The sequence below is a fragment of the Lycium ferocissimum genome, chromosome 6 (genome assembly GCF_029784015.1).
Source record: "Lycium ferocissimum isolate CSIRO_LF1 chromosome 6, AGI_CSIRO_Lferr_CH_V1, whole genome shotgun sequence".
NCBI lineage: Eukaryota > Viridiplantae > Streptophyta > Magnoliopsida > Solanales > Solanaceae > Lycium > Lycium ferocissimum.
The window spans coordinates 1,064,516-1,080,893 of NC_081347.1; the positions used below are offsets into that span (position 1 = coordinate 1,064,516).

Genomic DNA, 16,378 nt, shown 5'->3' on the forward strand with positions numbered 1-16,378 from the left:
GCCCCCCTTGGGGACCCCATTATATCTTTTAACCCAAAATTTCCTTTCCTTTTTCCCTTCCCCCCAAAGATCAGAGCTTCTACCTATACTTTCTTGTATTCATCCTTTGCTTCTCGAACCTGTTGGTTGTTTCTTTTATCCTTGTTTTCCTTATTATGTTCTCATTTGCTAAACGTAACTATTTGCCACACTAGTATCAACAGTTTTGTCTTGAGCTTATATTGATTTAATGCGTGAACTAGTCCGTTCTTACTTTTGTTAAGATTATACCTTTCTACTTCTCCAAAATATTCTATGTTCACACCCTGCAGAATGGTTTTGTTTAAGTGAAACCTGGCCCAATTGCACTCATTTTTGTGCCTTATGCTCAAAAGTTCTGAACAGAAATAGCAGATTTAAGCTCTGTTATTAAATGGCTCTAGTTTCTCAATTTATGTGTTGGAGAAAGATGAAGGAAGGTGTCTATTTCTGATTCTTTCATTTTGGATAAGGTAGTTGATGAATGCAATTATATCATGAGCATGACTGATTAACTTTGTGAAGGCTGATACATTTAGCAGATGAAAGAGGTGAAGTGTGTTAAAAAACCTTTAGTTTAGGATGTGCTTGCCGCTGCCTGCTGAATTGAAGTTTTATCTTTCTGATGCCGAATTGATTGATTTGCTCTACCTTTGTCCTAAATATTTAAGTGAACATCTTAATCGTGTTAATGATATCAATTAGACGCTTGGTCAGACCACACTTTTGGTAGCTAGTGCTGACTGAAATTTTCTCATTCAATGTGTGTCAATTCATGAAAGATTTTGTATGTGATGCATTTTTTACTTTATCCTTTGTGCAAAATTGGGTATAAGACTCTGGTTATTGAAGTCATGTTTATGTGCAGGAGTATAACGTTCGGGCTTGCTCCAGCAATGACAAGAATTATTTCATTGCTAGATTTGCTTCAGGCTTACCTAAATTTTCAAAAAAGAAGAATGACAGTAAATGGACTTTACAAAAAGAAGGTCTGCAAGGGCGTCAAGTTACGGATACTTTGCGGGTATGAAATATTTAGTAGTATCATCCTCATTGCATCAGTTGCCATGTCTCCTTATGCTTATTTTCATTGATATATATGCAAGTGCGAAAATCTGCTTGATTGTGAAGGGATATCATACACCCTATTCCATGAAGCCTCTTATGCAGAAGCCTGAGAACTGTGATTAGATTAGATAGGAGGTTTCAAATTCTATTTATCAAAAGGGCGTCTTTTCTGTGAACAATCTAAACTCTCCCCCCCCCCCCCCCAAAAAAAAAAAAAAAAAAAAAAACTAATCTCGACATCTTGGATCATAGGTATGCCTCTATGGATGCCTGTTGTTCTATTCTTGTCAAATGTGATCTTCAGCGGTGGATCTTATGGGTTCATTTATGACCTTTATTTTTTTGTGAATTGCAGGAAAAGTACAAGAATAAACCATGGCTATTAGAGGATGAAACTGGCCAATTTCAGTTCCATGGTCAGCTTGAGGGAGCACAGTCAGCACAATATTATCTACTGATGATGCAGGGTGAAGAGTTATTTGCTATTCCCGCTGGTTCTTGGTAAGCATCTTAGTTTTTGCTGTTTCTGTAGCTTTGACGTTATAAGGTATTCTTGTAGATTTTGGATTTGCATCTATTCATTTTTTTTCCCTTTTTATATTAACCATTAGGTATAACTTCAACAAAGTTGCCCAATATAAGCAACTTACTCTGGAGGAAGCAGAAGAGAAAATGAAAAATAGAAGAAAAACTGCAGATGGGTACCAGAGATGGATGATGAAAGCAGCAAATAATGGACCTGCTGCTTTTGGTGAAGTAGAAAGATTTGATGACAAAGAAAGTGGATCTGGTGGGGCAAGGGGGCGTAAGAAAGCTTCTGGTGATGAGGACGAAGGCAACGCGTCAGACCACGGGGATGAAGATGAGGAAGAGGAGGCTGCTAGGAAAAACAGGTTGGGACTCAACAAAAGAGGCGATGATGATGAAGAGGGTCCTAGAGGGGGCGATCTTGACCTGGATGATGATGATATTGAAAAAGGTAAGATTTTGTTCTTCCTAGAATGCGTTGCAGATTCGACCAATTATCCAGTAATCTATGATCTGCGTTTTCATTCTAAATGGTTATGTTGGAAACCCCAATATTCTTCTCCGGCTGAGCTTTCACCTAGCATTATAGGGCGCTCCTGGGATTTTCCTCTTTGAAATCATTGTTTGAAACTGTTTATTTCGTTTTCTTGTAAATTAAGTGTCCACGGATTACTGCAGTTCACAATTATCTCTTCTCCTTTTCTGGTTGCAAGAACTAGAAATGACTTCTAATAGAAAAATGTCTATAATTGCTGTTTTGTTCTAGAGTGGGACGTCGTTCATCTTTGGTTCTGTTTTTTATTTTTTGAAACTTGAGGGCGCAGATTAGCTCGTGCATTAGGTTGTTTCTTCACCATTTGACCACCTTCTATTGTCAGGTTTCTTTTGTTTCTGCTAAAGGGCTCTCATTTCTTTCCAGGGGATGACTGGGAGCATGAGGAGATTTTTACGGATGATGATGAAGCTGTTGGGATTGATCGTGAGGAGGATTTGACGCCTGAAATTCCTGCTCCTCCTGAGATTAAGCAGGTTGGTTATTTGTGGAACTTTGAAATTCTGATACTAAATAACTTTACATAATGCTGCACCAGCAGGAATATGTAGCAAGTATTTGGTGTATAAATTTTTTTGGATAACTAGCATATACGAAAAGCCAGTGGCATATATTTATTGTCTCTTTTGCTTTACTCCGGCAAACAAATGGAAGTTTGAAGTCTTTGTTACTGCCTACTGAGAATGGACTCTCTCAAGATTACAATTTTTCACCATACTAAAGAACTCTAACATCCTACGAAATGTATTACTTGAAGAGTTAGGAAAAATAGAAAATATTATAGCAATTTTTCCTGGTGCTGCAAATGTGCAACGTAACAGTTTTCATGATGTGCCATGCAAGTTAACTACCCCCATCAAGGGAATCAGATATCGACATAGCAATAAAGTTGAGAATTGGCTTCCTCACCATCCAGATCATCATACATAAAAGATAGTCTATAATCTCTTTTCTGGCCTTGGGCATGGTTTTGTTGCCAATAGGAAGTAGGGAGCCTTGCCCAGCTCAGATTAAAGTGTAAATAGACGTATTTTTGTTGTGATGCATGCAGAAGACAGTAGAATTTCCTTTTCTATGAATACTAAGATTGCCCTTGAAGAAGAACCAGTGCACATTTTCACTTGTTCGTGGTCCGTAAAATTTTTGTTCGTGGTCCCTAAAGTTTTGGGGTATAACATTTTGTTTCCAGAAGGAGCTTCACCTTTCTATGTAATTGAGATCATATATGTGAATAATACTTGTAACTTGGACAGGGATTCAGTAGGTGTATGCATTGAGAAAGTGCTTTCGGGTTTTATTTTCTATTTTGTGCATTAACGTTCTTTCTCTACCTATGGCTGTGGACCTCTCGTATTCTCTGTGTGGTTTAGGACGATGATGACGAGGATGAAGGTGAAGAAGAGGGAGGAGGGGGTTTGAGCAAATCTGGAAAAGAGTTGAAAAAGTTGCTTGGAAAAGCTGATGGATTGAATGAATCAGATGCTGAAGATGACGATGATGATGATGATGATGATGTAAGTTTTGATTCATTATTGGTTGCTAAGTGAAGGTTTCTTTTACTTTTCGTGTTTGATGGCTACAGCTACTATTTCTTCTTTTTGTATTTGCTATCTCAGCCAAGAGAATAAATACATTTAGGGCATATAAGTGGGCTCTTTAACTTCTCATAAAGTGACAGCTGGGCCCTTACACTATTTTTCTCATCCTGGTTGGGCTTGTTCTAAGTTGGTTGCTTTCTCCATTTGTTTATTTTGACAGGAAGTAGTTCTGTTTTCTCACTGTATGTTTTTTTCCCTCTCTCTAAGATGTGTTTTTTTTCCCCTTCCGCCTTTATCAGGCAGAAGAGGATATTTCACCCGTATTAGCCTCTAAGCCGAAGGAAGCTCCTAAAGAAGAACCGATTGAGACCAGCAGTCCTTCGAAACCAGCTGCTGCTGGATCCAACCGTGGAACTCCAGCTTCAAAGTCGGCTAAGACTAAAAGAAAAGCTAATGGAGATGAGTCAAAACCAACTAATGGTGCTCCCTTGAAAAAAGTGAAAACAGAGACGGTATGAGATTACTATGATATTTATTTGCTTTTATCATGATATGGTACTTAGCATTAAAATAATATGCTATCAAGGCATCTCAAGTAGTCAAGTTTTGCACTCACGTAGGAAACCGCTTGTTACTTACCCCTGTACTGTTTAACAAAACCATATTTTGATACAACTAACCAGCTCCTTGATTTTCTGAGGAGGAATTATTTGCTTTCTCTTATTATATTATTGCTGATCTCCTTCTCTTCACATTTTGTAGGATGCGAAACCTGGTAAAGATGAAACTCCATCTACTGCAAAGAACAGTGCTCTGCCAAAGGGTGCATCGACCTCTTCCAAAACTGCTTCAAGTACTGCCACAGGTCCTGTTACTGAAGATGAAATTAGAGCTGTTCTATTGCAGAGAAAACCAGTGACCACACAGGATCTTGTCAGCCAATTTAAATCTCGTTTGAAATGTAAAGAGGTACGACAAGGCTGGGTTGTCGAGATAGGTTTGCCCATTGTGGCTCACTGACATATAGTTTAGGCTAGTAAATGCAGGGAAAGCCTGAAATACAAGATTTCCTAACTTGAGATTGTCATATTTGAGTTGATCTTGTGAATAAGCATCCGAAAAAATGTAGAGCAGAATTAGATATCCTCAGCGTAACTGCATTTCGGCGAAGTTTTAGAACTCCTTTTACTTCTTGTGGGTTGCTCCTTCCCGTACGTGACTGCATTAATTACATTGATGCAGGATAAGTCTGCTTTTGCCGACGTATTGAGGAAGATCTCCAAGATACAGAAGACTGCTTCAGGAAGTAGCTATGTCGTGTTACGAGAGAGGTGAATGTTTATTTTGATGTCTATGTTGTCTGCACGTTGGCAACTCCATGACTTTGTACCGGTTTCTAAGTTGTATTGCGCAACTCTTTTGTACAGGACAAATCAATAGGGCAAACCAAGGTATCATTGGCTACAAATTGGTTGAGATCAGGAGAATATAAGGGGTTGGAAAAGAAACTGAACTTTGTGTTTTGTTGGACGTTTAAAACCTTATACAATGAGCAAGCTTTGCTTTGTTTGTAATAGTCTCGAATGATCGTTGCAGTAGACAAATGAGCCGAAAATGGCAATAAATCTATGCGAAGGGTTGGATAAACTCGTAGATAGATGTGTTCCTAGGCGAAAATGTGACTTGAATCAAGTTAGTATGATAGAAGTTATGTTATATATAAGTAAAGAATTTTTATACTAGTGTAGTTTAACTGCATCTCATATATCATATTTTGTGGGTAACGATCACTATAGATAATGTCAATTAGTTGAGTTTTAAGCAATTCAGTAGGCAAAATATTGCATGCAGAGTAGTGTTTAAAAGGCGTTTCCTGGAGAAAACCCAACTAATTTGACATATTATTTAAACTTCGGAAAAAGTTCAAATATGCCATCAAATTATTGGATATGGTTCATATATACCATAGCCGTTACTAAAATGGCTCATTCTTGTCAATTGTTCATTAATGCTGGTTTTACAATATTTTACACTTGTCCTCCAATTAGAGGTTCACACCGTTTAATTAAACCACCATAAATTTATAGGTCGGGTTTTAGTTTAATTTAGGATTTAATTTGTGCTGGTTTAATTAAACGATGTGGATCTCTAATTGGAGGTCACGTGTTATATCTAATATTATAAAATCGGCATTAATGAAAAATGGCATGGATGAACCGTTTTGGTAACAACGATGGCATAAATGAGCTAAAGTATTGACAAATGGCATAAATGAGCCATTTCCTATAGTTCAATGACATATTTGAGCATTTTCCGTTTAAACTTTAATGTAGCAATCGGTAGAATCACTTTTTGTTATTTAGTTGGTTCTTTTTTCATTTACAAAGTAAAGTTTACACTTCAGTGTAATAGTCCGGGCTTGAAATATTAACTTGAACAGATAATATTTCACTTAAGACATAGTCAGTGAACGATCAATAAAGTACTACCCCCAACTTTTGTCATAGTTTAACTTTATACAAACGACTTAAAAAATAGGAAAGTTTTGAAATTTGTAATCTTAAAACTAATATGAGTGGGATAGAGGTATTGATCTTAAACAAATCATGCCATGTAGTTATAAAAGCTTCTTGTTTATTAAAGAAGTATAAGGATATGTCATTCTTTTTTAGAACGAACTAATAAGAAAATAGTGTCAAACAAAAGTGAAACGGCGAAAGTAGTTATATTTTGGTCACTAAACCCAAAACTAACCAACAATTAGGGCTGGGCATAAAACACCGAAAACCGAATTACCGAACCGAACCGAGGGTTTCGGTATTTCGGTTTTCGGTAATAAAATTAAAAAAGTTCGGTATTCGGTTTCGGTATTCGGTATTCGTAATTATAAGTTCGGTAATTCGGTATTTCCCGAATAACGAAATAGTTATTAAATAGAGGGCCATTAAATTAATAGTCCAGCCCATCTGCGATCCGCCATCAGCCCCATGTCCTTAGCTTATACATTTCTTTGATAGTGAAAGTTCTCATGCTCTCCTTATATTATTAACCGTTAGCGTAGATCATGTTAATTGCATTTTGAGCACTGATTGTTGAGAAAAACGAAAACCTGTTATTCTGATCTTTTACATCTTATAATTGTTGCAGATGATTTATCAAAAACTGTAGTTCCAACAGGCCAAGGCAACTGAAAGTGAAAAACCATGAGTGAGTTTCGCATTTCAATTTCCTGTTTTTCTTATTTAATGTATAAATATTAAGCTTTAGAGGCACTAAAACATTGAGGAGGCTGCTAATTATGTGTTAGTGATACAACTTCATCATTTAAAGACATGGAGTTTTTACTCATAACAAATCTTGAAAGTTGAATCCCCAAATCAACTGTCACTATTAATCACATATATTCATTCAAAATGCACAAATCTGGGTATCCAAATTTACAGCTAAAAAAATTAAGAAACCCCAAATCTGTGCTTGTTATCTAACCATTGATGTAATACAGTGAACTCGACTTAATATGGTATTACCGAATACCGTACCGAACCGAAGTTTGATTTACGGATTACCGAGATTACCCGAACCGAAGTTCGAAAGTTCGTATTTGGTATCTACTTTCAATTACCGATTACCGAATTACCGAACCCGAACTTTAAAAATACCGAACCGAATACCGAACGCCCACCCCTACCAGCAATACACGGAACACTTGAGGTAAGCATATAATTAATTTAACCCCAATCTATAAATCTTCTTACCACATGTGGTTTTCTCATCTATCGAAAAGATTACATATCCCAGCCACAAGAAGATACCATTGCACTTAAGGCCGGAGCACAACTCAAAAGAGTAAAATTAAATCACAAAACTAACGATCAATCAACCAAGGAATTACTCCACAAGCAACAATAGATAAGAGAGGGGATTAATCAAATACTATTAAATAAGAGCAACAGATGAACTTATTATAGTAAGAGGTTGTTACATGATCTTCGGGCAAAAAAAAAAAAAAGTGTCTCAATCATACAACAACATACCCAGTGTAATCCTACAAGTGGGTTATGGGGAGGTATGCGGACCTTAATCCTATCTTTGTGCGAATCTGGAAAAGGGTCGCTTCAAGGGGTGTGATGTAGACAGTCTACCCTAATGCAAGCATTAATGACTGCTTTAGGACTCGAACCCGTGACCTATAAGGTCACACGGAGACAACTTTACCGTTGCTCCAAGGCTCCCCTTCAATCACTCGCAAGCAAATATTAAATAGTGATTTTGGAGAGATCAAACTCTCTGTATAAACCATTCCTTGCTTACGGGTAAAACTTTGTGGTAATAATCCAAATGATTCTCTGGATGTCTTACATAGAGCAGTAACACGATCTCCAACATAATCGCAGCTTAGCAGCACTTGACCATCTGCATACATATAAATCGGTATGGCTGCATTAAAAAACTATAACCACCTTGTATTGTAAGCAATTCGGTCCAAGATACCTTGACACCATAGTCTTTCATTCCCCACAACTTGAACGTGCTTGCAAGCCCATCAAGACATGTATAATAAAAGCAAAGCATTCCTCCCAGTACTGAAACACCAAGCCTCATGATCTTCTCTTTGTATACATTGCACATTTGCTCTAGCAACGGTATCTCTCGGTACACCTCATTTGAAATGTTAAATGAAATGATAGTATAACAGCGTGACAAACCAACCCAATGAAATGTTCCATGTACAAATACCAAAGAATCCATAGCACAACAACCCACACGGCGAATGCCGGCAGGATAATTAAAACGTCTTTTCCAGGAACCACTTTTTAGCGAGAGAATTGCAACGGATGCTTCCCCAGCAAAATAATAGTTGAGCAGGTTAACAGCAAGGATATTATAGTCCATCACTAGTTGCGTCATACCCAATCCGTCATTATATAAAATGGATAGGGAAGTACTATTGAACTGGTATCCGTGCTTCTACCTCGGGCCCTAAATTGAGGTGCGTACAAGCTGATCCATTGAAAACACACACATAGAGCAGCAGAAATAAAGCAGGGAAAATTACAGGCAAAACCATTCGTCCATCTAGTTTACAAAATATGTATAGACTGTATAGCTAGTGTGTAGTTTATACTAAATATACATATACTATATAAACATATACACCTAATATACATGTAATATACATACTTAATACACTGCCTATAAAGCCGAAGTGTATAGGCAGTGTACTTCGGTCATGTTTGGTAAACTAGATGGCCGACATTTTCGTAAACTTCCCAAGAAAGAAAGATGATACCTTTACAAATTTGATCAGGAGGTACTGAATTCTGATTAAACTTTGGTGTTGCTTTTTCTCCATTGCTAATACTAGTAATTTGACTGATAAGATTAGAGTTTTTTTTTTTATTTGCAATGTATTTCGCTATGACAAGATTGGATTCTCTCTTTGCTAATAATTTTGCCACATAAACATTGGACTTGTTCTTCTTCTTTTGCGTCATCTTTCTTTGGAGCAAGGGTTTCTGGCCGTTCTTTTTTACTACTCCAATGCGTCCCAATTTACTGGAGGGTTGACCTATTTGGGGAGTCAAACAACTCTTTTTAACTACGATGTTCTCAAACTATTTTCATATATTTTGAATTATTAATTATACGGATTTATGTTACTTATTTTATGTAGTTTTCAAATATGTAAATTTTATTATAAAAGTTTTCAAATATGTAAATTTTATTATAAAATACTCGAAGAATCTATATTTTCAATTGAGTCAAAGTAAAAGTTGTTTGACTTTCCAAATAGTTCAACCCATGTATAAATTGGGACGGACGGAGTAGTTCCTTATATTTTTTTAATTTTACTTATCTGATTTAATAAATTAAAAGAGATTTATTATTTTCTTCTAATATTAATTTTATCATTAAATAAAACTACATAAAGTTCTACTCCCTCCGGTCCATAACAGGTGTTCATTTAGCCGTTTTGTTTTGGTCCAAAAGAAGTGTCCTCGTATATAATCAAGAATGAATTAACTTTATTTTTTCATATTTAGCTTTATTTACATATCCCTAAGAATTCTCTTAAATTATTCCAATTTTCTATTTCACTTCCACCCCCTTCTATGTTTTTATATTTTACTTTGGGCATTCTCTTTTTTCATACTGTTTTGAATTGTTTGTTCTTGTGCCGATGGTCTATCGGAAACAGCCTCTCTACCTCTCGAGGTAGGAGTAAGGTCTACGTACACTCTACGCTCCTGAGGCATCACTTTATGAGATTTCACTAGGTATGTTGTTCTTTGTTGTTGTCTATGATATCATTTTATTAAGGAAGGATAGTCAAATACCTGAAAACAAGTTTTAGGAGTTAGTGTTTTCGGGTGTGAAAAAGACTAAGTGGACACTTACTATGGACCGGAGGAAGTAGTAGTTAATTTTAAATTTTCAACGCATAGTTGATAAGAGTAATTTGATAAAACAAATTATTACTCAATTTTTAAGGGAGTGTCAAACAATTGATAGGAAAGGTAATGACTTGCTCTGCAGCATTTAACATTTTTAAAGCATAATTGCTAATGCAAAAATAGACTAAGAAACTGATATCCATTGTCAAAGCTAAATTGGTTGTTCTTAATTCTATTTTTAAATAAAGTTTGGAAGAACATCTTGATCATTCTTTAGTGTGACCTTTGGCTTGTCTAGGCAAATAATTTGCCTCAGTGAAGAAGGTCTCTTGTTTCTCCCTAACTCCAATGTCAGCTAGAGTATCCTCAACACCGTTGGCCTCCCTATTAGGGCAGCGCGGTGCACAAAACACCCCGCATTAGCAGGGTCCAGGGAAGGGTGGCACCCCAAGAGGTGTGATGTACACAGTCTATCCTAATGCAAGAATTAGTGGTTACTTCCACCGCTCGAACCCATAACCTATAGGTCACACGAAAACAATTTTACTGTTGCTTCAAGTTTCCCTTCACAGTTGGCCTCCTACAGGCTATAGCAACGTCTTATTGGAAATCTGTCTTTTGCTATCAATTGCTTGATCTAAAGTATTTCATATCTGATTGGCCATATCATCTTGTTGTGGAGGCGAATTCAGAATTTAAATTTTATGTGTTCAACCTTTAAAAATTTTAGCGTTGAACCCGTTATATTCCTAAAGTTATGGGGTTTATACCTATTGTTTGTTGTAATTTTAACAATTTTTTACATATAAATTTATATTCCGCATTGGAAGTACTGAGTTTAGATGAACCCGGTATCATAGCTGTGCATCTGCCCCTGATTCAGTGATTTGTTGTCTCAATTAATCAGATTCGTTCACCAGAACCGTAGAGTCAGTCTCAATAATGACACACTCATTACATAATTTCGAGCACACCATTGTAGACATTTTAGAACAGCTAAACACTATGCTACTGTTTCATGGCTTTTATACTGCTTTAAATTGCTTGTCCTTGTGCCGATGGTCTACCCGAAACAGCCTCTCTACTTCCCAAGGTAAGGATAAGGTTTACGCACACACTCTATCCTCCTCATATCCCACTTTATGAGATTTCACGGGGTACGTTGTTGTTGTTGTAAACACTATGCTTACTACATATTCCAAAATAAGAGCGGTACGCCATCTTCATATTTCCATTCTGGTCCCTTTGGATTCCTCCTCCGGCAGCTTCCCTTTGATTCCCTTTACAATATTCGTCAGTGTTCAACTTGATGAAGATGAATAAATTCCAACCATCATTATGTGAATCAAGTACGTATTGAAGTGAAACAGACTCAAAAAGAGCAGAAAGGATTAAGGATTCATATTATTTCCTCGGAGTCTTAACAATAACAGGGCCTAGCTACTATGTGAAAGATTACTGATTTGTCATGAGCCTCTCCCCCTTCTTTTTAGTTTTTTTTTTTTTTTTTTTTTTTTTTTTTTTCTTCTTTTCTGATAGTTGTAATTTAGAAATGATGATGATGATGATGATGATGATCTAGCAGTGGTGTATCTAGCCTTCATGGCCTTTTCTATTCTAAACTCTAAGGGCTTGTTTGGTAGGATGTATTAGTGAAAATAATGCATGTGTTAGCTTTCGTATCACTAATCTCTTATTTGGTACACTTTTTCAACCTATGTATAACTACTTCAAGTATTAGTTGTACACCCGATTTGGTGTTATCTTATGTATAACTAATACATAGCAAACCATGGGATTAGCAATATCAAGATTATTAATGCATGGATAAGCATAATTAAAGAAAATATGCAATGCATGTTAGTTTTAATACATCACACCAAACAGTTGAAAAGAAATAATCTCGGCATAACTAATCCCTGCATTACTAATCCCAACATTACTACCAAACGACCCCTAAGGTACAATTGCCTCCTCATCTATAACATGGTAGAAGAATGGCTAGCTTCTTGTATGTAGCTATAACAGAAAATTACATAATTTCAACCAGTCTATCGAGCTTCTTTACAGTTTCAATCAAATAGAAAAAAAGATGTAGCAAGAAGCTGTCTTTCTATCCAGCTAGGAACGGTTCCACTGAACTACGACTGAAGAACAAACAATGCATTATTCATATTCAGAACTACACAAGCACTAATAAGTAAAGGAGAAGATGGGGTTAACCACTTCGTTCTTAGCAATGAAGTTGATACTCCCAGAAACTGACAGTTTTGGTAATAAATTTTGAAACTTAAAAATTGGTGAGCAATAGATAAACTAATAAAGAGGTTGTAACATGGTAACTGAAAAAAAGAAAAAAGTTCCTCGATCATACATAAGCAAACATTAAATAAGTGATTCTGGAGAGATCAAGCTTCTGTAAAAGCAAATCCATCCTCAAAGGTACGACATAATCTAAATTGTCTTCTGGATGTCCTCAATGAATACGGCCAACTGTACTGATAATCTATGCACCAAAATAGCACTTCACCGTTGGCAAACCTATATTTTGGTATGGCTTGAAAAATGCAAGGATCGTCTATAGTTAACAATGCATTCCAAGATTCCTTGACACCATAGTCTTTCAATACCCATAACTTAAAAGTATGCTTAGGAAAAGTAGAATGAACACAAAGCATTCCATCCAATACTGAAACACCAACATAGAAGTCGCCCTTCAAGCATAATACTTCCTCTGGCAACGGTATCTCTCCGTACACTTCATTTGAAATACTAAATGAAACCAGAGAATAAGTTCTTGAAACCTCAAAATGATTTCTAGACTTACCGATCCAATGAAATGCGTCGATTACAAATGCCAAAGCGGAACCCATACCAGACACCTTATTGCAAATTCCACGAGGATGTTTATCAATATTTCTCCAGGAACCACTTTTCAACGCTAGAATTTCACCAGGTACTTCGCTACTATCTTTGCCATTGCAAATTTTAAGGATCTTAAAGTCACCACTAGTTGAGTCATAACCCAATCCCAAACAAGGAACCTACCACCAGTGAAAATTCTGGATCTGGAAGTACTACTGATTCTCTTGTGGAGGGGTTCCATAGCATAATTATGGAGCATTCATTAATACTATCAATAACATGGATAATAATCAAGCCATTGCAAGAACAATAGACTGTGCTTCTAGAAATTGCAGGGGCAATCAAGTTTTTGTACTTTCTCAACCAGTTGAACCGATGATAAAGGACAGCAATACATGGAAGGTGCACCACTCTTAAGGGAACGTTCGTAAATAAGAAGTTTTTGGGAATATCGATCATTCTTGGCATGATTGAGATGCTTCATCGTAAAGTAAGGATCGGAGATTAATGTCTTCCACAATTTCGAAACACATTTGAATTGAACAAGATACCGCATGGGTAACCTGCTGAGGATCTCCACAATTATATCCTGATCGAATTGGATTCCCATGGCCTAGATAGGACAAGGAAAGTGCTTTAGTAGTTCACCAGTTGAATATATTAAATCTTTCGGGCTCTCTCTCTCTCTCTCTCTCTCACAAACACACACACACACACTCACATATATGAAAACCAAGATCAAATATTTTTAAAAAAAAACTATAGTAACTAGAGTTCAAAACAGATTTTCATTTGGTTGTGAAGACTGTCTAATGATTGAAACCATTTTTGTTCCAAAAAGAATACAACAACACCAACAACATGCCCAGTGTATTCCCACAAGTGGGGTCTGGGGAGGGTAGAGCGTACGCAGACCTTACCCATACCTCATGGAGGTAGAGAGGCTGTTTTCCAAAAACCCCCGGCTCGAGTAACACACAACAAGGCAATATGGAAGACAATACAAAAGTAAAAAGGCATAGCAAATAAGACATAGCGAATAAGAAAGAAGCGTAAAATAGCATTCCGAGCAAACTAATGTGATAACCAAAGCAGAAGAAACAACATGTAGTAGCAGCAATCTTAAGACAAAAAAACTACGAGAGTAACGCTGGTACTAGCTACCTACCAAGCATCCCCAGGAGAGCGAGACAACGCTTGACTACCGTCTAACTTTCTACCCTAATCCGCAGCCTCCACATCCTCCTACCATTCCAAATAAAGAATACTTGTGGAATTTTAACGTAGAGTTTTGGCGTTGATCTAGTGATTATGTTTTATTAGTACGTGGTACTATCATTCAGGACATCTAAGACAACGATTTCTAAACTTCCCATAAATTTTCTGATCAATGTTAGATTCCAGTAATTTCTCAGTCACAAAAACATTACTGTCATAGAGCATAACTCTCTTCTTTTGAATAAAAAGAAAAACATACAACAAACTAATAAAAAAACCAAAAGCTAGTGATAGTATCCTCATTGAATAATGCTATCTTTAATGTTAATCATAACCTGGGAAAATGTCTAACACACCAACAATTAACAAACTTAATTGGAAGTAATAACACCACATTGAAATAAGAACTCACCTGATCAATATCCATCTGCTCTACATTATTATTCGACGGCTCCACAATGCTCTTCCCTACCATTTAATTTAAAAAAAAAAAAAAAAAAAAAACATTGTGTTTGGCTAGCTCTATATATATAAATAAATATATATTTTATCTGTTATTCGTGAACTTAATAGTTTCGGTCCAAATCTTGTATTTCTCTTAAGAAGTCCATTAAATATCTACTTCCTCCGTCCCAATTTACACGAGGGTTAACCTATTTAGCGGTCAAACAGCTCTTTCTTTGACTCAATTTCAAACATAGATTCTTCGACTATTTAAAATAAAATTTACATATTTAAAAACTAAATAAAAAGTACTATAAGCATGCATAATTCATAATATATTAAAAGAATATGAGGAAATCATAGTAAAAAAAAAGAATTATTTGACTCCCTCAAATAGGTCAACCCTTATATACGAAGAGAGTACAAAGTATTAGGAGTATAATTTAAAGTTCATTAAATAAAAAGAATTAGAATCCCGAACCACAAGCTTCAAAGAGTTAACTGGTGAAATATTCGAGGTGCATAAACAAACAAAAGAAAACACATAAAGAATGATATGCCTTTGTGAATTTGATTGAAAAAATTAGTCTTTTTTGTATTTGCAATTGATTTGTTATTCTTTTGAGCTTTGAAGATATTGGTCTCTCTATTTGCTAATTTTCCCTCGTAACCTTTTGACTTCCTCTTCTTCTGTGTCATCTTTCAAAAATAAATGCAATACCATGTATAAAGTGCGTTAAATCCTATGTTAGGACTTAGGGCACTTTATTCTAATACAGGCATGCGAATCAGAATTTAATCGAGGCTAGGCTAATAAATAGTTGTTGCGGTTAAATAAGATTTTTTTTTTTTTTTTTAAATCAAAGTAGAACTGCTGGGTTACGATTGAGCATTTTCATAGGTGCATCATTATGGTCCATTTGGGCTGATATTTGTGATGGGTTAACTTAGACTAGCCCAAATTAGTCTATTTTCAAAATTATTCTAGCGCAAAATTATTAAAATTTGGGCAAATTGGGCAGGTAAAGTAAGTTTAGGCTAGTTTTGTCACCCTCAGTATAGAGTCGCCTTTGTTAGGAGCACTTTATCTAAGAGGGTCGTTTGGTACGCGGGATAAGGTGGATATTCCGGGATTAAGTTTGAGATAAAATTTATACGTTGTTGGGTTGAATGTATAAATTTATCCCTTCAACCAAAAGAGGTATAAAATTTATCCCAAACTTAGTCTTGAATATCTCATCAAGCTTGGTATTATTTTATCTCACCCTCCAGGTGGGATAAATTAGTCCAAGACTTATAATCTGAGGACTATAATCCGGAATAACTTAGTCCGCGTACCAAACGACTCCTATATGAAATTTTTCTATGTAAATTAGAATTTAGTCAAGCCCAGATGTCGGATGGAATTTCAAGAAAAAGAAATGCAAGGATATTGTTATTGCTAAGCTTCGATAATCAACCTAAACTATAGGTCTTGTTTTGAATCCTCGGTATAACAAAAATCATGTTAGAAAACATTTTCTTTAAATGACCTTACGCATGTGAATTCGGATTAGTGGCTTGCAATGCGAGTACCGGATACCCCGGATGCGAAAAAAAGAAAAGAATCAACACAATCTGCTTCTAGTCTTTTTCATCTTTTCTCCTTTTTAAAAATCTTTTCTTGTCTCTTTTACTTTTGATATTATAGGTAATATTTCTTCTTCTTTTTTTCTTTTCGCCACAGTAATTTACCATTTGCATCCTAAAAA

General features: G+C 36.0%; 1 protein-coding gene and 1 pseudogene across 1 annotated transcript in view; one reads left to right on the plus strand and one right to left on the minus strand.

The window, feature by feature from the left end:
- Positions 1-5,470, plus strand: part of LOC132060463 (transcription initiation factor IIF subunit alpha) — a 5,993-nt gene extending 523 nt beyond the window's left edge. The window contains exons 2-10 of the mRNA XM_059453499.1: positions 871-1,042; positions 1,442-1,587; positions 1,698-2,065; positions 2,534-2,643; positions 3,538-3,681; positions 4,005-4,217; positions 4,468-4,674; positions 4,948-5,036; positions 5,133-5,470. Of these exons, the coding sequence (XP_059309482.1) occupies positions 871-1,042; positions 1,442-1,587; positions 1,698-2,065; positions 2,534-2,643; positions 3,538-3,681; positions 4,005-4,217; positions 4,468-4,674; positions 4,948-5,036; positions 5,133-5,145 (1,462 nt within the window). The 3' untranslated portion in view covers positions 5,146-5,470. The remainder of the gene's footprint in view (positions 1-870; positions 1,043-1,441; positions 1,588-1,697; positions 2,066-2,533; positions 2,644-3,537; positions 3,682-4,004; positions 4,218-4,467; positions 4,675-4,947; positions 5,037-5,132) is intronic.
- A 6,918-nt stretch (positions 5,471-12,388) lies between these two features.
- On the minus strand, positions 12,389-14,658 carry LOC132060464 (F-box/kelch-repeat protein At3g23880-like; annotated as a pseudogene).
- Positions 14,659-16,378: the final 1,720 nt, after the last annotated feature.